This window comes from Anolis sagrei, chromosome 3 (assembly GCF_037176765.1).
Source record: "Anolis sagrei isolate rAnoSag1 chromosome 3, rAnoSag1.mat, whole genome shotgun sequence".
In the NCBI taxonomy this organism is placed as follows: Eukaryota; Metazoa; Chordata; class Lepidosauria; order Squamata; family Dactyloidae; genus Anolis; species Anolis sagrei.
This window is the reverse complement of record NC_090023.1, coordinates 148,153,100-148,177,371: the sequence shown is the minus strand read 5'-3', so window position 1 is coordinate 148,177,371 and position 24,272 is coordinate 148,153,100. Positions and strand designations below refer to the sequence as shown.

General features: G+C 39.7%; 1 protein-coding gene across 25 annotated transcripts in view; it reads left to right on the top strand.

Annotated features, from left to right (window-relative positions):
• CAMK2G (calcium/calmodulin dependent protein kinase II gamma) overlaps window positions 1–24,272 on the top strand; it is a 168,099-nt gene that overhangs the window by 93,270 nt on the left and 50,557 nt on the right. For 14 of the 25 annotated variants that reach the window (XM_060769146.2, XM_060769144.2, XM_060769141.2 and 11 more), the window contains exons 6-13: window positions 1,158–1,230; window positions 9,597–9,699; window positions 10,989–11,072; window positions 12,268–12,362; window positions 14,226–14,348; window positions 14,601–14,684; window positions 15,167–15,209; window positions 20,984–21,046. In XM_060769146.2, coding sequence (XP_060625129.2) covers window positions 1,158–1,230; window positions 9,597–9,699; window positions 10,989–11,072; window positions 12,268–12,362; window positions 14,226–14,348; window positions 14,601–14,684; window positions 15,167–15,209; window positions 20,984–21,046 — 668 coding nt within the window. The remainder of the gene's footprint in view (window positions 1–1,157; window positions 1,231–9,596; window positions 9,700–10,988; window positions 11,073–12,267; window positions 12,363–14,225; window positions 14,349–14,600; window positions 14,685–15,166; window positions 15,210–20,983; window positions 21,047–24,272) is intronic. The other 11 variants (XM_060769150.2, XM_060769145.2, XM_060769143.2 and 8 more) reach the window with 1 other exon arrangement.

Genomic DNA, 24,272 nt, shown 5'->3' with positions numbered 1-24,272 from the left:
GTACGTGCTTCTTGCTGTACCAACTGGTTTGTATCCTTTCCTCTGCTGATTATGCTACGTCCACTTGTACCCACAAGGAATTCTTTTCTTTTGCCTTTCTCCCAGCATTGCTATATTTAAAATCTAGCCCTCTTTATGCAAAATAAAATGATGGATTTTGTTTTTCAAAAGAAAAAAGCTTGCCATGCCCCCCTTTCTGCTTTAAGTAAAGGCATTTGCACTGTGATGAGTTTAGTTTCTCTGCTTCCTTCAAATTACCTTGGGAGGGTTTGAAGCCCATAGACTCCCCAGGTGTCTTGCAGGAGCGGTTAAGATGCAAACTGCCTTGTACATCAAAGAAACTTCTGTGTGTACTGTAAGTCTCTTACGTGCCAGCTGCTGTGTCTGGTTCGTTCCAAGTGCCTGGAAACCTCTATCAGGTTGATGAGCTTTCCCAAAGATCTCTCTGTGTGTCGCCTTACTCACATGCGGTGTGGGTGTAGTGTTGTCCTGACATGAGAAGTGTAAATGACAGGTTGCTCCGCTTTCTGTAATATTACTGCGGAAAGAGAGAAATAAAGGCAGCCGATTTCCCAGAGTTTGCAGAAAGCATGCTGCGTGAGTGTTGCTTGGAGATGGAAATAAGGGAACTAAAAATGCAGGCTAAGTGGGCTTTGTACTTAAAAGGTGTCCAGCCCCTCTCTGCAGACACATCATCCTTATAATGTGCTTGCATTTGTTGCTACTAAAAGCTTTCCATCCTGGCAGCTTCCCAGTTTGACTGTGACGGGGGAGGCTGTCTTTAGATTAAAGCCTGAACAGAGCCTGCCAAATGGAGGCCAGTGCAGCTTCCCACTCACACTTTTGTGGGGTGTATGGTGCTCTCTTTTGGGGTTCCCAAACACTTCATAGTGCAAATGGATTGAAAGGCAGAAAGTTATGCTGTGACCCATACCAAGTAGACTAGCACAGGTACATAACAGTAGCTCCATCAGAAGTGTTTCTTGTTTGTGAGTAGCATCTTATGTCCTGTTGAATCTTGAATCTAATGCCCTTTTTTAAAAAGTGTATGCACTGTCTAATATTTCTGCCAGGGAGAAACAAAACAAGAAAGAAGTATGCCACACATTCAAGAAATAAATATATTAACCAATTACACTTCCCTCCCTTTTCTACAGCCACTGCATTCACCAGATTTTGGAGAGCGTCAATCATATTCATCAACATGATATTGTACACAGGGACCTAAAGGTAATCTTCACTTTCAGTGGAAATATGTTTTGAGACTGTGGTTTATAAAATAGAGACTCAGAAGTTGTTGATGCACTGTGTGTGTGTGTGTGTGTGTGTGTGTCAGGAGCGATTTGTGAAACTGCAAGTTGCTTCTGGTGTGAGAGAATTTGCTATCTGCAAGGACTTTGCCAATGAGACACCTGGATGTTTTAGCATCCTGTGGAAGGCTTCTTTCATGTCCGTGCATGAGGAGCTGGAGCTGACAGACCAGAGCTCACCCCACTCCCTGAATTCAAACCACCAGACTTTCAATCAGCAGTCCTACTGACACAGTGGTTTAACCCTTACACCACCGGCCCTACTAACTGACAGGTGCAGAGCTCCAATAAGATTCTGCCTAAAACAAGACAACCAAACAGCTTTTCTTTCAAATAATCATGATTTTGGTTAACCTTAGGCAGCTCCATGACATTACTTTCGTTGTGTTCAACAGTTTTTAATTTAATACACTTCTCTCCTGCAAATGTGCCCATCACTAATAAAACAATACATTTTTCCATACCAACACTGTGCTTGTCTTAGGAGTAGTTGCATTCTTGGTATATATGCCAGGACATAACTCTATGTTTCAGCAGATAACTTGAATTAACTCCAGGATTCACAAATTGCAAATGGTGTGCACACAGGTTGTTGTGCAGAAGTATGAGCTCAGGTGCAGTAGTAATTTAGATGAGAAGAGGTTTTTTTAAAAATGCAGCAAAATAAGACTAAAGTCCGTCCTTACAACGCATCTGGAGGAAAAGGCCAGTTGCTGCAGCTGAAGTAAATGCATGCCACAGGGGAAGAAGTGAGTGCAGTTTGGATACGTAAGTGCTGCAGGGAACAGAAGGCAAATGTGCTTCTAGCAGAATCAAGCCAAATAGGAGTGCTGGGGGGGGGGGGGGGGGGAGAGAGAATCTGCAGTGCAGGCACTTTGTATTGGAACCTATTTCATTTGCCTAGAGAGCTTGACTAGACCATAGCATTCTTTATCAGATAACTGTTACCTTGATTTGTTTTGCTGCATCCATTTTCCACTACATAATAGAGTCCAGAGTCTGTAAAGTTGTTATTTTCTGAGACACTTTAGCCGGGGTGGTTTTATATTTTTGTGTGGTGTCTGATAAAACTGTAGCAATATATTTGAGACTCAACAAGTGTTTTGCATTTGACATAGACAAAATGTGTTTGCAAAATGTTGCAGTGTAGTTATTTTTGTCTCATTCGTTTTCTTCAGTCCTGTCTGTCATTTAATAAAATATTTGCTCCTGGAACTCTAGTATTCCATACCATATTGGACTTAAAATATTCAGATCTGAATAATGCGCTGCAACTCTGAAAATATTACGCCTACTATATGGATCATGTCGGTACTTGGAATGCTAGGGTCTATAAGGTGCTATTTTGAGCCTACCCATAATGAGTCTTTTCTCCATTGTACTTTGTCTTGGCAAATACATGAAATTTACTTTCATTTTCATTATTAGTGGTTTCATTTTATGTGGATGGCAGAGTGAACATTCTAATTTGTTCAAATTTCTCATCTATGCATTATAAAGACTGAAAAACCAGAACTAAATACAACATTCCAATCATTATATGTATAATTTATCACAGTAGTTCCACATTTGGTTGATATTTTCATTGAGCTACCCAATCCTTTCCTAATACCACTTTCCTGGTCCACCCAGCCATGTGGGAATCCCAACAAGGGTTTATATAAAGTTGTTCTGCACCACTTAATACTTGCTCAAATCAAACCACATTCATCACTTTGTTTCAGGTCTTCCAAATAAAGATATCTCTTTGGAACTCATTTTTCAGAAATCCTTTTTGCAGTTCCATTTTTTGTATTTACTAATATGAATAACTTAGAGCCATCAGCAAGCTTGTTATATCGTCCTAGTTCAGGTGATTTAACACTAGACCCAGTACAGACCTTTCAGTGTCACCATTCCTCATGTCTGACAACTGTACATTTCCCTTTCTGTCTGTGTTGCACTGCAATGGAAAAATATTGTGCGTCTGTCCTTAACGTGCATGTGATGGCATCTTGGACCAGCAATTTTCCCCATGATTCCTCATGAATTTGCCCCTAAATCATTTGAGGTTTTGCCAGAATTGCTAATAAACACTCATTGTCGGGTAAATTAATGCAAAGCTCTGATGGTAAGATGTTTGAAAACTACTGGCTCACCAGACTGGAGAAACTGCCCAGTGTGGTTTGACTATTTTTTCTGTCCTCTTCAAAATGGTCTTCTACAACATAAAATTTCTTGTCTGCAGAATATGTTCAATGGGTATCATTCATATCTTATTCACTTATTAAAAGAAATGGTTTATGCTTGCTTTGAAACTTTTAAGATCCCATAGCCGTCCAATTACGAACTTAAGTCAGCAGACCTGTTACAGACAGTTCCAAAACCAAAAAGAAAAAAACGTTTCTGTTTCATGGGAAAGATCTTGGTCTCCTTTTTGGTCCCACGAAAATTTCAGTGGAGCTCTCTGCCTCTTTGTGCTAACAATTAGTTGTGGAAGGTATACAAAATAATAGTAGAAAAGTTATTTGAAGTTTTGTTGTTGTTGGGAGTTTTTTTGTCGTGTCAGGAGCAACTTGAGAAACTGCAAGTCGCTTCTGGTGTGAGAGAATTGGCCGTCTGCAAGGACGTTGCCCAGGGGATACCTGGATGATTTGATGTTTTTATCAACCTTGTGGGAGGCTTCTCTCATGTCCCTGCACGAGGAGCTGGAGCTGATAGAGGGAGCTCATCCGCCTCTCCCCGGATTCGAACCTGCAACCTGTCGGTCTTCAGTCCTGCCGGTACAGGGGTTTAACCCACTGTGCCACAGGGGGTTCCTGTTATTTGAAGTGACAAAAAGGTTTCCCCTGATGCCTTAGTCGTTTCTATACTACAAGAAGTCTCTCCTCTGCAAGGAATATTGTGTCCTGTGAATCCATAGTGAATAATAGAGCATAGGATTAATATCGTCTTCGGTTTTCCTGGTTCTAATACTGGATAGGAAAAAGGCCTTAGACAATACAATAAAATATGAAGGTGGAAAGTCAGAACTTGAACAACATCCTATTAGCAAAGCAGCCTGAAAATTTCCGGAATGGACACTGTTGGGATATTTTGCATGAGTATAATAGTCATGCAGTGCTTTAAACTATTGAAGGATATGTTTCTGGGAAAGATTTATTGCAGAATAATATTCAAACATATTGAAATAGTAATGATATGCCCTGGAATAAGTGCTACATTGGCCACTGCTCTGAAATGGAATTAAGCATAATTGTGGCTAATTCCTCCCAATCTTCTAAACAACCTTCATCGTTGAAATTCGTGGTCTCATGCCTTTGCAAACAACTTAAAATTTCTCTATAGTAACTACTTGTGCACAAAGGTAGAAAGATGCCATGCTGGAGTCTGGGAGAAAGACAACCCTTTTTCCCCCATACATTGTGAATTGATACATTTGTCTCTACAGCTATCTCCTATTTCTGTTGGTGTGATTAAGATTGGTTTTGACAAACACTAGCCACTAATCGATATAGGATTATTTTGCCATTTCTAGACAGAAACTGTTTGTAAGTGGTGCATCACATAGGTACGGGAATGTGAGCAGAAGTTCTGAATCAAGAGCACAACAGCTCTGAATTTGCATAAGTAACAATATACATACATTCAAATAGAGTCATGAAATGCCAAAAAAGCTTTAAAATAAAACACAAAGCATAACAGTGAGTCATTGACCTTCCCCATAAGAGATTTATATTAGTGCTTGAACAGTAGCACATAGCGGTTGTCTGCCATATGTGAAGATAGCAACACTTACTCAGTCCCAAGGTCTTGATCATATGGTCCATCACCTACCTAATACTCACCACTGAGTGAGCTGCTTTCCTCAAGTCTTTTGAGATGATTAAGTGGTGTTTTTAAAAACAAGACATCAAGTGCCAGAACGTAATCACTGTAATGGAGCCTAAGCATTAGATATTGATCCTCATAACTCCTACTGATCATCTGTTTCAGTATCACATTTTAGTCTAATAAGGAGTTTGAAATAATTTGCTTCTGAACATTCTGCCAAATCATTTCTTGCTAGAAATAAGGGGATTTAGATGTACTGTCTAGAAAATTAAAAAAAAAACCCTAAGAACTACAAATCATATGGCAGGAATAGGAATTGGCAGACTTTCTCCTTTGTCTATCCAGTGAATCTTCCTAACTGACATTTTCTCAATCATTCCTTTGCCAAGTTAAGGAGTTTCTTTCAAAGTTTGTGCCTTAAGTGCATAAATATTTTGAACTGAGAAGGAAGTGAGGTTGTACATTATTGATATAGATATGGGCATTACCTTTTGCAGGCCGTTGAAAAGGTACACCTGCCATTGGGCATTTATGCAATGATGAGAGGCGGGCTGCTGGGGTTGGTGTGATTGGGATGTCTGGGTTGTTGTTTTTAATGTATTTTAATAGCACCCGGCAAGGAAAAATCATCATAATTAAAACAAACTGAGTGTTTAAAAATAAAACTAGGTAAAATAAACAGCAAAGCTTACATAATGCACTAACTCTACTGAGATCATCCTCAACTGGCCTTCTCCCTCGCTGCACTCCTGAAGCAATTCCTAAAGGGACGACCTTGCCAGTGGCAGGTCCACCATCCATCCAAGCAGCCCCTCATTTCCCTTATCAGGCAAGGGATGGCAAAGACTTCTGCCTCGGGATTGGGAAGCCTGGTGTCTGCTTCTGCAAAAAATGCAGTAGCGATTCCTGACAAAGAGGAGGGATGATGGGAACAGCTACAATCTGTCTTCACTGGGGCAGTGGTTGTGGCACATCCTCTCCCTGGTGTTTTGGATCTAGATGTGAGGGTCCTTTTTTATCCTTAAATCAGATCATTTCTATCTGGATAAAAATCGAAGTGGGGTCAGTTTAAATAATAATCACAGGACAAAGCTTTTCCTTGGTCTGTACCAGCTCGTATTCTTAGCTGGAGATTGTGGACTCAAACAATCCAAGGAGAAAGCCTCTTTGCATGTAGAAAGACAGCATACTTAGAAATCTTATTCAAAAATCAGCATTTTCCCACATATGCACCAGCTCTCAGTGTTACACACCAGGAGAAATGTTGTCACTTGATTCTGATTAGAGCGTAAACTAGCCCTGAGAGATTATTATTATCTACGTAGGCTGTACAGGTCAGTGCTGCTTTTTCCTCAGACTTCAGCTTGTGCTTTCAGGATCAAAGCACATTTCTGCCTCTAAATTCTTGGACGCAATATAAACCATATAATTGGAAGGTGAACTGTAACCCTTACTGCCTTACAGCAGAACTAATGTACGGCTGGCCCTCTAGTCATTTCCCCAGAAATTTACTCATGTTGACATGCAATAGCTGATTGCACCATGAATGTTAGAGGTTATTCCTGGGTGTCCAGGGATTGTCCCGAATGAGGATCCTATTTTATAATGCTTTGGAACATCCTCAGAAGCCAGAAAGATTACACTGAGTGAGCTGTTTAATTATTTGGGAGAGCTTGGTACGTAGCTGCATGATCTGATGCTGAAAGGAATATTTCTGGGTCTTCTTTTGGTAGGAGGGAGGTTGGGTGCAGACCCCCATTTCCCCATTATTATTTATTATGTTGGTTTATACCCCACTTATTCTCTCCACAAAGGAAACTCAAAACAGCTTGTATTAAAATCATTTCAAAATAACTTAAAATCCAAAAATATACAAATATTAAAATAGAATTAAACATCAATGGTATTAATTAAAAATTAACAGTTAAAATTCTTAAAACTGGTTGAAAACATATCCAAAGCTAAAAGCACAGCACTCCCTGTCTTGATCTTAAAAACATTCTTCTTTCAAAGCCTGCCTGAATAAAAAAAGGTTTTAGCTTGTCACCAGAAGGATAGCACGGAGGGGGCCATTCTGGCTTCCATGGGAAGAAGGGAGTTCCAGAGTCATGGGGGCAGCCACTGAAAGAGAAGGCCTGCTCTCTCATTCCCACCAACCGAGATTGAGATGGAGGTTAAACTGAGAGAAGGGTCTCTCCTGAAGATGCCTTCTAGGGCTTGAAAGGTCATAAACAGCACTGTGAATTGTGCCCGGAAACAGACTGGCAGTCAGTGGAGCTGCTGCAATGGGGGGCGGGGGGCAGATTGTCCACTCCCTGCAGCCAGCAACCTGTCTGGATCTCTTTGGACAAGCTGAAGTTTCCAAGCACTCTTAGAGTGCATGACAGTAATCAGGACAGGATGGAACTAAGGCAAGTACCACTGTGGCCAGATCTGACTTCTTAAGGAACGAGCACAGTTGGTGCACAAGTTTTAATAGTTTGAAGGCCCTCCTGGTCACCGCTGATTCCTAGGACTCCAGGTTCAGTGCTGAGTCCATGAAAACCCCCAAATTGTGGACCTATGTCTTCAAGGGGAGCGTGACCCCATCCAGCACAGGCTGGATCTCTATCCCCTAGTCTGTCTTCCAGCTGACCAGGAGTACTTCTGTCTTGTCTGGATTAAGTTTCATTTTGTTTGCCCTCATCCAGTCCATAACTGATGACAGACATTGGTTTTCAGCTCAGGAAGGCTTCATTGGCATTAGGTAAAAAGGACTAGTAGAGTTGTGTGTCTCCAAATATAGGTGGCACCACACTCCAAACTCTGGATGACTTTTCCCAAAGGTTTGGGATATATATGTTATATAGCACAGGGTATTAAAACAGAACCCTGAGGAACCCCATAGGTCAATGGCTGGGGGTTCAGGGATGACTTTTTAAATATAGGTCTCACAACTGCTTCCTTGAGGCACATTGACATTTTTCCTTATTCCAAGGAGGCATTGACCACTATCAACTCTGCCAATCCCCCTCTGACCTGTTTGATCAGCCGGGAAGGATCTAGAATACATGGGTAGCGCTCACCTCTCCAAGAATGCTGTCCCCATCTTCAGGTTGCAAAAATTGAAAGACAGCCATCAGACAAGCAGGATCCACAGTTACATCTATTGGAACGCTTATCAATAGTCGGAACAGATCTGAGTGACTTTATGTGCAAAGTGCCACTCAGATTCTTCACAGCAGGCTGTTGAATGGTCACTATTTTCTCCTTGAATACCAGTCTGTAATAGCCCTGTGAACATTTGAAACAACTCTGCTGGGTGTTTTTTTTTTTGCAGATTCAATGGTGGCAGCAATACATGATAATTCTAATAATTCCACATGAATTACATAGGTTGCTTATTCATAGTTTGGATGTTGAGCAGTAACATTTTTTGCTTCTTCAGAGTTGAAGTGATGCCAGCCTCAGGCAATGCTTTCTTTAATGGATGTCTCAGCCCTCTGCTTCTCTGATATCTGCATTGGACCTTTTTTGGAACAGAGCTATGTCCTAAATAGAGAGGTGCATAGTGCCTGTCTAGAGCAACATGGAAGTAGTGGCCTCTGACTAATATGCTCTTGCAGAGGAAAATTTCCAACAGCCCTAATATTGAATCAGCAGACAGTACTGCAGTGGCTACATGAATTTCACTCTGGATCACTCTGTTCAGTAGTCTGTAGCAGGATGGGTGCGTGTTTTGTGGTTTTTTCTCAAATCTGGGCTATATTCTGGGCAAAGAATGCATATATAATCAGTTTAGAAAAGTAGTTTCTTTCCCCAAATAGATAAGAGCAGGGCCTAGTGAGAGCCGAACAAGCAGAAAGGGAAGGGGGTCTCAATGCATTACCTCTCCAAACAAGTGGTGGAAATGGTGCAAATTATGCAGGGTCATGCTAATGTGTCATAATTTGGGTTTTCAGCTTCTCTTGGTGCATAATTTGCATTCTTATTTTACAGAGCTCTGTGCAAATAAATGAATGAATATATATGGCCCTGCATGTTATCCTCTTGTTTACTTGTCCAGGGCCTTTGAGATCTCATGTGATGTTCGCTAGTATTTGTATCACTGCAGCTTGCTATGTTTGCTGCAGTATTATGTCTCTACATGGTATTGCAAATAAATCTGAAGGAAATGTACAGTCAGTGCCACCTACTGGCACTATCAGATACACATGATAGTATTATTTTGATAGGTAAGTTCACAGGCTTCATTGCAAGGCAAATCCAGGTGTATCTTCTGAAAAGTGACAAAATAGCTTTAGTTTCTTCCTATCAATTAATTGCCAGATTGATCTTGACATAATTGCAGGTAGGAAAGTGGGGTTAAAGGATATATCTGAAGAAGGAGACAAAACTGGGCATGTAAATTTTAACAGCAACAACATGTTTATAGAGAAAAAATACTAACTAGATGTTTTTCTTCTTTTTTACCTTTCACCACATTCAACTCAGCCTGAGAATTTGCTACTTGCAAGTAAGTGTAAAGGTGCTGCTGTCAAACTGGCTGACTTTGGACTTGCAATTGAAGTGCAGGGAGAACAGCAAGCATGGTTTGGTAAGTATCTTCAAAACACATTTCCTTCCAGTTTTTGTTGCTTCTCTAGATATATTGCAAAGCAGAATGTACTATTTCGACAGACATATTTGATGAATAATGTCCAATTTCTTTTTTAATGTAATGTTTTTATTATGAGTTTCCAGTTAATAAGTTTACAATAAAAATGGAGGGAGGACACACAGACACACACTGAGATGGAACTATTTTTTTTTCTTATGAGTTGTTCCATTCACCTTCCTGAATATTAATCTAGGCTATGTCATAAGACAGTAGTTCTCAAACTTTAGTCCTTCACCTTCCACAATTCCTGCTGGTAAATTGGCTGGGATTTCTGAGAGTTGAAGTTCAAAACACCTGGAGAACTGAAAGTTGAGAAACACAGCTATAAGATATCGCTCATATGATTTGCAAACTCCTAGATCTTATGTGATGGCAGTATTTACTGTTTTCACAATAATGTTCATACTAGTTAAGAATAGTGTGTATGGCTACCAATAGTTAGTAGATTGGCTGTTTTGCTGCATCAGATGGTAGCCAAATGGTAACCCACTCTTGTAAGAATTTGCTTTATCATTTCATTGCACATTCCTGCCTTTGTACAATTCCCTGGCTAGAGTGAAAGTGCCAGGACCTAAACTGTGTCACTCTTAAGAGGCCCTGTAGTACTATCAAAGAAGTTCAAACAGGGCATTTGTTCTGGTAACAAAGGTGTTATATTTAAAGGCCCATCTAAAATCTTAAAATGCCACTCATGTAACTTCTGTGTACATTTAGCACTGATGGTGCCCTATAAAGAAAATGACTTTCTTCTCATGCCTAACTGGGCTTACATAATAAATTACAGTAAGCCAACCTACATGGTCTTTGGATTTTCCTGACCATGCACTCCATTTCATTCACTACTGCTAGCAGCGATGGAGAAATGAGGTATGCTGAGTTCCACTGCATATCAGAGTTTTGAAAAGTTACTGTTTGGACTACAAGTCCCATTTGGCCATGTTGGCTGGGGAGGGGGTTGGGGACATATGGTCTCAAAAAGTAGCTTTTCCAGTTGGAAAAGTAAGCTTTGGGGCTCCTAACTTCAGGGACAAATAGACAACTTTCATAACCTTTAGAGCTAGCCTCTGCCCTCTTCTTATTCCATCAAACTGTTTAGTTTCCTTTTTGGAGATCTCAAAGCAGTAAGGGGTTCACAACAATCAAAGGTTTGTATGAGCTTTGTAAAAGAATACTGTAATGACTCAGTTTTAAGATGCCAAGCCAGTTCCATGTTATTGTTTTGGCAGGGTTTGCTGGGACCCCAGGCTACCTGTCCCCTGAAGTCTTAAGAAAAGATCCTTATGGAAAGCCAGTGGATATATGGGCATGTGGTAAGACTTCCTTTAATTAATTAATGTTTTATTTATTTGTTTATTTATCATCTCAGAAGCAAATTGAGAATACAGTTATAATGTATTTAAAAACCACAAAGTTCAAAACTTGCATTATACTAAATTTCCTTTGACCAGAAGCTGGCCACTTCAAGTGCCTCTGGTGTTGCTGTAAGAAGGTCCTCCTTTGTGCATGTGGCAGGGCTCAGACTGCATTATAGCAAGTGGTCTGTGGTTTGCTCTTCTCCACACTTGCATGTTGTGGGCTCTACTTTGTAGCCCCATTTCTTAAGATTGGCTCTGCATCTTGTGGTACCAGAGCGCCATTTGTTCAGTGCCTTCCATGTCACCCAGTCTTCTGTCTGCCCAGGACGGAGTCTCTCATCCAGTATCAGCCACAGATTGAGGTTCCAGGTTAGTCTGCCCTTTTGGACTCTCGCTTGCTGAGGTGTTCCTGCGAGTATCTCTGTAGATCTTAGGAATCTGTTTCTTGATTTGAGTCATTGGCATTCTGGCTGAGACCGATGGGCTGGAGATGTCAATGCTTTGGTTCTTTTATTGCTGGCTGCACTTCCCTGCAGATATCAGGTGGTGCAATACTGGCTAAACAGTATAATTTCTCCAGTGGTTTTGGGTGTCGACATCCTGTGCCACATCTACAGCCAACTTAATGTGGCTGGGGCTTGGGAGTGTTTTGTTCTATATAAAATCAATCTCAATGAATTTGTCTTACCTATTTTGAAGAACAGCCTGAATAAGCTATAACTATATCTAATAATGAATTCTATTAGATTAGTTATTGCTTATTTTCTGGGTAAGATCCCAGAAATTTGTTGAGTTCTCTGTTATGCATTTGACTGGATATAGAGGTGAACTCCAAACAAGGCTACTCTAGTAAATTACTAAGGTTTAGAGCTTAAAGTTCATGGGCTTCTGGTTTGGGATCCCAATGGTGTATGAGAGCTGAAAAAGCCATAAGTGTTTTCTTGTGCCTTGTATGTTAGTTTTAGAGTTGCTGTTTCTCTCCAAATGAATTATAGCATCTTAAAACGTGTCTGGCATTCGAAGAAGGACAAACTGTAGTTGTCCACTGAAGACAAGAGTCAAGACTCTTTAAATACATGGTAAAATACAGTGTAGTAGTGTGCACTCATTGGATCTATCTGCTGTAACTATATTATTTCTTCTTTTGCAGGAGTTATTCTGTACATATTACTAGTGGGTTATCCTCCATTTTGGGATGAAGACCAGCACAAACTATATCAGCAGATCAAAGCAGGGGCCTATGATGTAAGATAAATCTTCATATAAATGTATTTCTCTATGGCTGGTCAAAATAAGCACACATAAGAATATCCTTATGCTTTGTACATTTAGTGCAAAGAGGTACTAAGTATATTATTGCTGTTGTGCCTGGTAAAATGGAGAGAGGATGCAAGACTCTTTACTGCTTTTGCATAGGCAGTTCTGATTAATGGATTCCCTAGCTATAGAGGAGTTTTATGAATTGAAATTGTCAAACCCTGAGGATTTGCTACTACTTGGTGTCAAAAGGCTCCCTTAAATTATTTACCATTCAGAGCTGCTTTTCTTTTATGTTGCTGCGGGACTTCACAGCAGTTTTTCAGGAAGTGAGGCTTGTTTTCAGAGAGCCATGGTTTTAGCTTCTTCTATCACATTAGAACAAATGCCATTGCACTGCAATCTTAGCAGCCCACAACATGCCAGGCAAAGGGTTGTTGTGCCTGGGGTCTCTGCCTAGCAGCTTTCCCCAGTTATTTGCTTTCCTTCAGAGATCGTGCATTAGGGCGTGAGTTTACCCTATTTTTCTTCCTGTCTGCCAGACTACACTTCATTAATGTGGAAATTGTTGTAGCAGGAAAAAAAAGTGTGTTCAATTATTACCTTAGCTTTAATTGTGTTTGGGGGGGGAGGAATGGTGGGAAGAACTATTTAAATATCAAAAATAAATAAGTGAATGGTCAGAGCATTTTTAAATTTCAGTATTTGCACTTAGTACGTATGTATAGTTTTATGGAAGAGAACATTATTTAATGGTGGAGCACACTGTTTGCTCTCTAATTGAAAGAGTACAAGTTTGAGCAGACAGTCTAGAGCACTTTTGACTAAACTTGAGTCTCAACCCCAAATAGGGTCCTCTTAACTCAAATGAGGTCACAGAAAATTTGGCAATAGTAAAAGGTTTCTGAATCATTGATAGAAATCCGTTAGCAACAGTGTGCAGTGTTTACAGAGGACTGCAGAAAATGCTTCAGCTATACACACAAAAAGGAAAATCAGCCTGTTCAGCAAGACTGGCAAATACTGATTTAGTTTCAGTAAATGTTTGGCTTTTACACCTATTTTACATACCAATATATCTGGACTTGCATTAATATTTAATAGGTGGAAAGAGGTTGCAGATAGAATAAAAATAAGGCACCCTGTTCTAGCTTATGATCTTATAACTGGACACACAATGATGATGTCCTCTTCCAGGGCCTCTAGAACATATATGTCAAATGCAAAGCCTTTGTGCCAAATTTGGCCCACCACATCATTTTATGTAGCCTGTGAGGCTTTCAATGTCAGGGCAACATAGTTACATTTATAGTCTTACAATTACGACTGGCCCTTTGAAGACAGCCATAAGGTTGAAGTGGCCCTCAATGAAAATTATTTTGACATCCCTGTTCTAAAAGTATACTGGATCCTTTAATGTCCCTATTTCACTATGCTTCCAGCTTTCAGAATGTAGTAGAATAATGCTCAGTTCCCCCTGGTGTATTGGGGTTGAAACATTTAAATAATTTGGAAATTACTTTTCACACGAGAATGTATTTGAAACAGCACAGTTTTTGTGAACATTTTTGCAATAGGGAGAAAATTGTTCCCCTATCCCTAGCAACATTAAAAGTAATGTAATATGTAATCAAAGCAGCTTTTTAAAAATGCATTTGCAACTTTGCAGACCAAATCATCATGTAAGAAAAGAGTGAAGTTGTTTAAAGAGACGAATGTTCCTATTCTCATATCGGTTTAGCTGATAAGCTGTCAGTGGACCAAGTAGTATTGCCACCAGTTAAGTCAGATGTGCAACCAAATTTCATAAAGAAGTAAGGGGTCTTCAGGTGACTTCTCTCCATCTTTTAGTTTCCTTCTCCAGAGTGGGATACTGTGACTCCTGAAGCAAAGAACTTAATTAACCAAATGCTGACGATAAACCCTGCGAAACGCATCACGGCAGATCAAGCTCTTAAGCACCCATGGGTCTGTGTAAGTATTTCTCCTCTCTAATTCCATTGTAATTGGAAAGGGCTCCGTCCTTTGCAGGAGATGTCCATGCTTTGAGACATGGGGATTGGGCAATATCTTGGTTCCCAGCAGGGCTGAGCCAAAAAGCTGAGAGTAGGGTGGCTTTTGTGGATGCCCAGCCTACTCTTTTCTATGAGGGAGGTGTATGTGAGAGAGAAAGGAGTATCAAGATAATGAAATCACGCTGCCTGTTTTTTTTCTTTTCCTCACCAGCAACGATCCACTGTGGCCTCTATGATGCACAGACAGGAGACTGTGGAATGCTTGAGAAAATTCAATGCCCGGAGAAAGCTGAAGGTAAATCTGAAAGGAATGCAGGCTTGTGTTTCTGCAGTTTGGGATGGTGGAGGGTGGTAGTTATGTGCATTGGTGCTTTTGGCACATGCTTTGAGGTTCTTGTTCAGTTTGGGAATGCCTGCTGTCAGAATGTTTTTCTGCAGATCTGACTTTCAGCATCCACTACAATTTAAACAGGATCAGGGTTGGCCCGCTCTGATTTGCTGTGCAAACCAAAGATGAAAAATGTCCTTGGTATGAAAAATGTCCTTGGTAGGGTAATATTTCAATTTGGAAAATATTTTTTTATATTGGCTGGACTTGCCTTTCTTGGATTTGATATACATATACCTGAACAAAGTACAGGGCCTAGTAAGCATGTGTGTCCTTTATTGGGAAGAAGGGTGTTCACCTCCTTGAAAGACGTTGTTTCCTGTAAGGATATAAGGATATGCCATCTGTCCATTGATGGGGCAAGACTGTCAGTTTTTTTCTCTTTTCAGGGTGCCATCCTCACAACAATGCTGGTTTCTCGTAATTTCTCAGGTAAGTATTCTTTCCTTCCTTCCCTGCCCCTCATTCGTCTGTTTTCATAAAGATATGTGTGTTAATCAAATATCAGAATGCAAATCAGAGTGGTCATACTTAAGTCAGCTAAAGGAACAATTTACGTGCATTCATGTGGCAGATTTTCTGTCATCACTGTAATTTGGGATTAGAAATGTAATCACCTACTTGAGAGCTGGGTGATCTGTTAGTGTACCATCACGATGGTCACATTCAGCATCCTTGAGTTTTTAAATTAGAAATAATGTTCTTTATATCTTGTGGTAGAAGGTTTGTTTCTTTCAACTCAGAGCAGTAGCATAATTTAATGCAAAAACAAGATTCTTTATGGAGTGGAAGCTCTTTCAAATTCCATTACAGAAAACCCTGAAAGAATCCAGGCTGCTGCTGCTGTTCTTTTCCTTCTGGGGTTTTTGTCACAGCTTGTTTCTCAATAAGAAGTTGTGTTAACTCTGCTTTTCATTATAATAATGGCACCTAGCTTTTTGCAGTGGAAAAACCTGTGGGGGAAGAGTCACCACTCTGACCTTCCATGGAGAGCAGTTGACCCTCTGGGACGGTGGGCAGCTCCTCCTCCTAGTATCCAAACAGCTTGATTCTGGTTGTGGCCAAGAGAAGGTGTTCTCCAAGATGCCATCTGATTGCCCCATTACCTCAATAAATGGGGATTTATAATAAAGGCATGTGATTCCTATTTATAATAATCACCATAGTTGTTTCTGTATATACAGAACATGGCTACCCAAATATGCCCTACTCAGGGAGGGGGGGATTCTCTTCATATGATTGGGTTGTTACTGTTGCAATTTTGAACTCCCCTAGCCTGCTTAGGACAACCTAAAAGTTGTACCATAAAATCATGATGGAAAGAATATGCACACACTTTTTTCAATATGATTCAAAGTTTTCTTGCCTATTGAAATGTTTTCTTGCCCAGTAATGTTTATTTATGGTTACCGTTGAAAGACAGCAGGATTGAAATGTAACACCAACAGTTTTCACCAGGTCATCTTGTACAAATTGTTCATAAATGCAATTTCTTTTAGGAAGATGTGAAATTACCTTGTTTTATTCCATATTTGCATCTGTCTGGTGCTTAACCAGGGCAGAAAGCAACAATAAATATTGTCATATTTGAAAAAGAATTGGTCTAGGTTTTCTGAGGATGGCTATTTCTAAAGCAGACTACATAGTTTTTCATATGTACTGTTCGACCAAATTTGAGGTGGAGAACCTGTGGGCAATAATTAAAATCTGGATGCATTAAATAAGTGAGACATAAATAATAAGTATAAAACAGGATATGGGGATAAATAAACATTTCAAAACAACATAGACAATGAAGAAAAAATGGAATATAAAAAATTAGAATAAAACATGGTCTTTTGGTATTTTCTCAGATAACTTGAGCATTCTAAATTCTCAGATGTTTAACTGTTTTGCATTTTGGTATACAAGTTTTAAAATAGCTAGTGTAAAACATTTAAAATACGTTTTAAAAATACAAAGCTAGATTTCCAGTGCAGAACTGTGAATCTTCAGCTGCCTCCAGTGAAAATCAGAAAAAGTTCAAAATGGAAATATTTTTGGATAAATGTTTACTAAACTAAAGTTAGAAAAAGTAAGGAAGAAGCATGCTTCAGTAGAATGGAAAGAAGGGGAACATTTCAAACTATAAAAAGTTAATATTAAAAAAGAAGAAGCTAAATTTGCTTCTGCTAAGCATTCAAGAAGGCTGTGTTCCCTGATCAGTTAAACCTTACTTTTTGTGTCCAGAATTTTTGTTGTGGTAGAGCTACTTGATTGATTCCTACGCCAAATGCCTTTACTTGCAATTCCTCATCCTTTGAAATTCCTCTTCAGCCACCATATTTCTTCAGACCAGGAAAAGTACAAAATGCCCCTTGCACAAGTTTCCCCATCCTTCCATTCCTTTGCATCACATCTGGATCAAAGAAAAAAGAAGCTTCTTCAGGCAAACTAGATATCCATAATACGGTTTTACCTCCAACTGTAAAATGTGTAAAGTGTTCTAAGCACACAAGATTTGCAAGGCCCCAAGCCTACAATTTTTATGAGTACATATAAAATAAGAGCTGTTTACATTGGACTACGTTGCCTCAGAATGTGGTGGAGTCAATTTTTCTGGAGATTTTTAAGCAAAGGCGTGATAGCCATCTGCCAGAAGTGCTTTGATTTTGTCTTCCTGCATGGCAAGAAGTTGAACTGGATGACCCTTGTGATCTTTTCCAAGTCTGATGATTCTACGATTCTATAACAGTGTGAATGTGACAACCATGTTTGCAAATGCTTACAAGGTATAGATATTTCCATGCAGATGTGACTGGTAGTGGCTCCTAGCAGTATGTACACCTGAGTTCAGAATAATGTTGAACTGAATGTTTATGACTGGAAATCATCAGCACAAAAGAGGAATTTGAGAAATAGAAGAGGCAACTGGGGAGAAATTTGAGTTTATTATGTTTTTCTGCATAGAGATTTATGGGTGTATGTCTTCTTGAGCAGAAATATTAATGCTATTTACAAAGTGGTTTGTGAGAATGAGATTCTAGCCATTTGATATTTATGGGCACTGTAATGGAATCACATCATTATGCAATCAATTAGAGTTGATCACATGATTTCTGAATAAGAACCAGTGCTTCCTAGTATATATTTAAATCTGTTAATAAGGCCATATATGTTCAGTTTATCCTCTGTGCACCCATGCATACTGTTTAATCTCTTGTCACAGTTATTTAATCTAGTTAGTCAAATATTCAACTGATATTACACTGAAAAGTGCTCTGTGTGGGGCTGAAGATGCCCCACACATTCAAAGGAAATAGGGGCTGCATTCCTTGTCCTACTACCAACAAGGTGAAATTGCTGCAACACGTACTGGAGGTTACTGAGATGTTTCCACAGTCAGTGAGAGACATGGATTACCCCACCCCTCAAATCAGTTCTCAGGTTCATTGAACAAATCTGGTCTTTATATTTGCAGTCTTCCAACAGATGAACCGTCAAGCACAAACCGCCCCTCAATGTAAAGCTGGTGCACTGAATTTCTGTGTGTATGTATGTGTGCTTGAGAGAGTATGCCATTATATTTTAATTATATTGTTTGTAATTTCTGGGCCAGTTCATAAAAACAGTTAGTAACACTTTCAATATGCAAGATGGGAGGGGGAAAGATGAAGGTAGTAGGATTGGAAAGACACTATGTCCATTGTCTGAAACTTGTACACATATTTATTTTACTCAGTCTTTTTGGAGAAGGCATGATAAGAAAGTGATAGTGAGTCAGAATGTAAACCGTGTGCAGCAAGTCCCTTAGTCTAGTTTTTAATTCATCAATAAACTTCTCAAGATGGCCTAATGCAATGCCCTATAACCTTCTGTTTGCACTCAAGGTTGTCCGTCTTTTTATTGCTTTTGTAAGCGTTACTGTGATAATGTATGTGAAGTCCTTTTAGGGGGTGCCAGGTTTTTCAGGTATTAATGAGGGGCAGTGTTCCCTGTTGCTGGACCAACTCAAGCGACTGGTGCATTTGAAACAGACCTATATAAAGTCACATGGAAATAAGACACCCCCCCCCCCCCCAAGAGAGTTCTGGGATCCTGTAAAAATAGAGATTAGAGACCTTGGGGAAGCCCAGAACTCTCCTGGGATTCCCCACCCCCCATAAAAAAAGCTTGAGGTGGGCCTTACACATGATGTTGTCTCAAGATTCCTACAGAGATGAGAGTAGAACAGATGGATCCACACATTAATCTATTTTGCTGCCTACCAAATGCTTGCGGTGGTTCCCAACCTTTGGTCCTCCAGGTGTTTTGGACTTCAGCTCCCACAGTTTTTAATAGCTAGTAAGATGACTGGGATTTCTGGGAGTTGAAGTCCAAAATACTTGGAGGACCAAAGTTTGGGAACCACTGCTTTAGGGTCAGTCTGTTGTGAGCATGACTTGTAGTTGTTCTTTCCACTTAACAGTGGGAAGGGAAAGTGCGTGCCAGATGCACCCACATTAGAGTAACTCCAAGGTATTTGATATGATGTAAACAGCCTCAGATAGAGCTCACTCTGGCTTCCTGGCTCTCATCTCTTAGGGCTTAGGGGATGTGTGGTGCATGGCTGCTCTGCCTGGCTGGCTGGAGAGAAAGAAGAAGACTGGCACCATGCCACCATGATCCCAGCAAGCAAGCCCTAGCATTTGGTATGTAAGATCTGAATGCTACATACCAAAGACTCAGGAGCTGAGCCATTGGGAGCATGGCTGGTGTCCACTCTCAATAAATCAAAGACTATGGGATTTAGAGCACACTATATGGCCCAGCCATTGGATTAGACTTTAAACCACCAAATATAAGATATGACACCCACGTGACTTTGATGAATGAAATGTCTTATGTTAACATAAAAATCTTCCAAGCAACTTTTCATTTTCTGCATTCATTTACACATCCGAGAGAGACAAACTTGCTTGTAACTTGGCAAGAAGCTCTTCCTTGGCATGCCTAGTGTGCCGCAACTAGCTTCACTCCTGTAAAAATTTGGCTACTTTTTTCTGTGTGTATGTATAATAAGACATTCCACAGGTTCCCTCCTACTTCTGAGCAGCTTGTTTTGTGCTTCCCATCACCTTGAAATGTTATCCGAAATGTTAGGCATGTTTTTCTATCCTGTCTTCTTTTTAGGTGGATATTGACAATTTCTGCAGAACCACCAAGATGCCCAGATAGCTAATTTGACCACAATTCTGAGTGGTGGGAGATAGAATTATGCCTTTTTCTTCTTTATTTCATTTAAAATCCTCTGAATACTTAATACCTTCTGAACTTTATTTTCCTAGAATGTTTGATAGAAAAATAAAATGTAAATGTTTTGTATTCACATTTTGTTCACATTTGTTTTGTAGCTGAGTAAGCCATCCCATATTTGATGATGAAAAATTCAGTAACTGAGTATTAGAATTCTTTGAACAGAAGGCATATATGTGGCCCTTCCTTGTACATTTCGGCACCGAAAGGGATTGTTCAAGAATCCTGCATGTTGAGCCAAACTTCCTTTTTCTACCAGAGAGTTGTAAGGAAAACTGGTTATGAAGATATTCTTAATAAACTGTAGCTTCAAAACATGTCAACATTTTGTGTTTTCTATGTAAAATTGATGGTTTATTTCCATGTTACTGATCATATTTTTTGTTACTGAACATGTTTTCACGTAGTAGCCGCAGATGCTGTTGCAATCACAAACCCAAATCTAGTACTCTGTTGCTCACTTTAATTCATGTATATTTTTATTTCTCTCATATTTTGATATCATAATACAGGATATTGCAACACAGTACAGATGCAGATATGTAGCATTCTCCAGATCCTTCATCCCTAGTACTATGCTACTGCCTCTTCGCTGTTAAATATGAAGATTAGCATATCTTCTTCTCTGGTTCTTCTGACCTAAGACAGTGTATCTGAGAACTTGTTTCATAAACGTTATTTACAGCTAAATCCTACAGCTTTCTGAACTCTGTTCCTGATGTCCAACCCTCTGTGCTGGTTTCTGTAGTTTTTATCTACCTGTTTAAGGGGAATAAGTTATCTTTTTTGCAATACTATGTTTCCCCCTTCAATCCTTTCTCTCTTCCCACTTTTCTTTTTAAAACTAATTGACTTGCACCTTGCTCTCTTGTTGCTGTTGGGCCTTTATTGCTTATTATGGCTCCTCCCACTGAATGATTGTGTCCAATCAGTTGGCAGGCAGAGCTCCGCCCCTGCTTCGGCCGCCATGAGTGCTGCCGGCCTGGCTGAGCAAGGTATGTGGCATGAGTTGTATCTCCTGAGTGCCTGAACCTAGAACCACCCACCTGCCCACCCTTCACCAACTCCACTGCTGATATAAACCAGCATGCCAGTGTTTGTGCACCCAGTGAGATGCCATCCATGCTTGCTGGCTGAGAAAATGGGCATGCACTGAGGTCTCCATCTAACCAAGAGCCATAACTACATGAATTTTGAGTCTACTAACAAAGTATGCATGTTGGGTGCTTAACCCAGTCCTGCAGTGAATCGGCACATGAGATTTGGAGACAGGGATTGGTGTAGTTTGAGGTATTATTGCCTGCTCTTTGAAGGGGTTTCGTAAGGTGAGTGAAACTATTATAGCCAGTGTATTAGAGTAGAACTATCAACATGCCAATAAACTGTCCAGTCAAGACTAGAATGAAACACTATCTTATATCAAGCTGATTCTGAGGAACCGACCCACCATATTGTTAAAGGAATACACACAATTGGCTAACCATTTCCTCATATATTTTATTTATTTATGTTGTTCACTTTATTTTTATCCCACTTTTCTCCTGACATGGGGTCTCAAAGTGGCAAACAAGATACAGTGCAGTGTAAATTAAAAAGAAATTAAATGCCTATAAATATAAAATTAAAAACAATCAAATATTTGTGTCATGAAGCATAAAAATAAAAATGCAATACAATTAAAATTACAATTAAAAACTCTACAACCCTCCAAAATCCCACTCACAGCATCCCCAGCAGCCTGCCCTCAACATGCACTAAATGTCTTATGATATATGTATATTTTCACTTACCTTTGAAAGGCAAGCAGAGATAGGGCCATCATGGCCTCTCTAGGGTTTGCATTTAAACAGCTGCTTTAAGTAACATAGAAGTGAATTTTAAAAGTAGAAGAGCCAAAATATGCTTTTGCAACATTCTTGCTCTGAATGGTTATACTTCAGCATTGTGGGCTATGTGGGCTCAGGTACTATAGGGCAAAGGAACAAGATTAAAAGGATAGAAGCGGGCAGCTGTGGCTCTCCAGGTGTTTTCACACAGCAACTTCCTATTGGTTATGCAGAAACATCTGGAGGACTATATTTGCTTATCTGCATGAGTTTCAGATGAATGTCCATAGCTATGTTGAAGCCCAGAGAAGTGAGCCCAGCATCCAACCCTCGTGCTCTTGAGGTGCCAGCCTCCCTGGGGTTCCCTCACCAGTTTCATGGGATTTGCCATGTAACTAGACACTATAGATACTTTCCAGCACTTTCCCAGAGCTCTTGCAGCATGCTTCTACCTTCCCCAGGATTTCTTTGCCTCTTTAGCAAATAATTGGAAGTAAAGAGAAGAGGGAAAATAGTCACCCTCTGGTTACGTTGTCTCTCTTTCCCTGATCCCATTATAAGTTCCTTGCAGGCCCTCACTGGTTTTGTTTTCATTTGCATGTTTGTTTCAGGATAGACTCGGTGTGGGTTCCATGCAATATATGGATTACCACAGAATTTGGGTTTCTGTAACCCATAGTTCCTACAACAGACTGAGAGGAGTCAGGACTTTATAAATGCTAGTTGATTAAATACCATACACTAGCTACATAAAAGCACCCAGGACTTACATCCTGTAAAAATGACTGCCAAATTGTTTATCAGAATTTACTTTGTGGCCATGATGACTAGGTAGTTATTCTTAAGAAAGTTCTAATGGAAGGGAGATGGCTATATGGGAACAAACTGTAATACTCAATACAAACCATGATTGCCCCCAAACTTTCTGTATTTGAAAAAGAATTGAATCACGTGGAAAGAGTCCTGTTGAAAAATCTGCCTCATTATGCTCTATTATTTCAAATGATTTTTCTTCCCTTCTGAGTGAAGTAAAATGGTTTGAAACACAGTGAGGGTTGGAGGTGGCCGTAATGGTTTTGTTCCCTTGATTTGTGCACTTTCGTATAAAGAGTAGCTCCTTACCCACAGCCTATTCTTATATTGATATGAATAGAACTATAAAGAATACTTACAGATCAAACAAGTCAACAGGAATATTAGTTCATCATCCTCCTGGTTTTCTTTATAATTGGATTTCCCCCTTGAGTTGCCTCCACACTGGCAAATTCTGTTTTTCCTGTTTCCTGTTGTTTATATAAAAACCACAGAGTGATAATGTCCCCTCAATTAAGTTGGAGATAGGGAGTCTTCAGACCTAAAAAAAACTATTTGCGAAATATATGCTACTATATCCTATGCATGCTGAAAACAGATTTTCTGGAGTCAAGTTGAGCCTGCTGGCTACTTAGTTCTGGATAATTTATATTCACATGGGCTCAAGTAAGCAAGAACGTTGCTGACTTCTTTCAAAATCACTGTAGTCAAAGTTGCCTTTGCATTTGCAGTTGTTCTCAGCATAGCAAATATAATGAAAAATAATACTGGCAGTGATTTTCTTAACTTTCCATTAGAAGATGTCAGACATCTTTAGTGATGAGAGCTTCCTGTTTAGTTATCTCTAGTGAATGGGTGGACACTCTGTGGCTGTTTAGATGTTCGATTATAGCTTCTATCAATACTGTCTACATAGCCTATGGTGATGGGTCATGGCAGTTGTAACCCAATATCATCTGGAGGGCCAAAGCTGCCACCTTTGCTAGAGATATTTAAAACATAAATAAAACACCCTTAAATGATTTTTAAGATCTTAGGTCTCAAGATTAGAAATTGGTATTTCATGGTTATAGGTTTTTTCAAATACATACCTTCACAATTTCATGTTTATCTCCACCTATACTTTTACATTAAACAATAATGAAAGTTAGCAAAGTGAACAGGCTATACATCTCTTACCCCTGTGCGTAAGCCTTTTAATATTAAAATTTTGAGGGACTTCTCAAGCAGAGTTTTCCCTAACTTCATACAAGGTAGAATAGAGAAGGCTAGAAATGGATGTTGTGTCCCATATCAGGGAATCTGCAGAGCATGGATGCAACATTTCTTGACCTGGAATAAATCATTCTAGGCATCCTTCCTGACTTTGTCCCTGCTGTCATTTTGTGCTAAGTTGTGTATCATGTCCAATGAGGTTTGTCATCTGAGTAATTTGTCAGTGGGTCTTGTGCCTATGTATGGTGTTCAACTGGAAGAATTTCATATAAATATTTTTGTTTCCAATATATCACACAGGTCAAAACACTATGCGAACATGCATCTTTGTTTTTATTTTCTCATTGGTTGAGATGTCTGTCTTCTG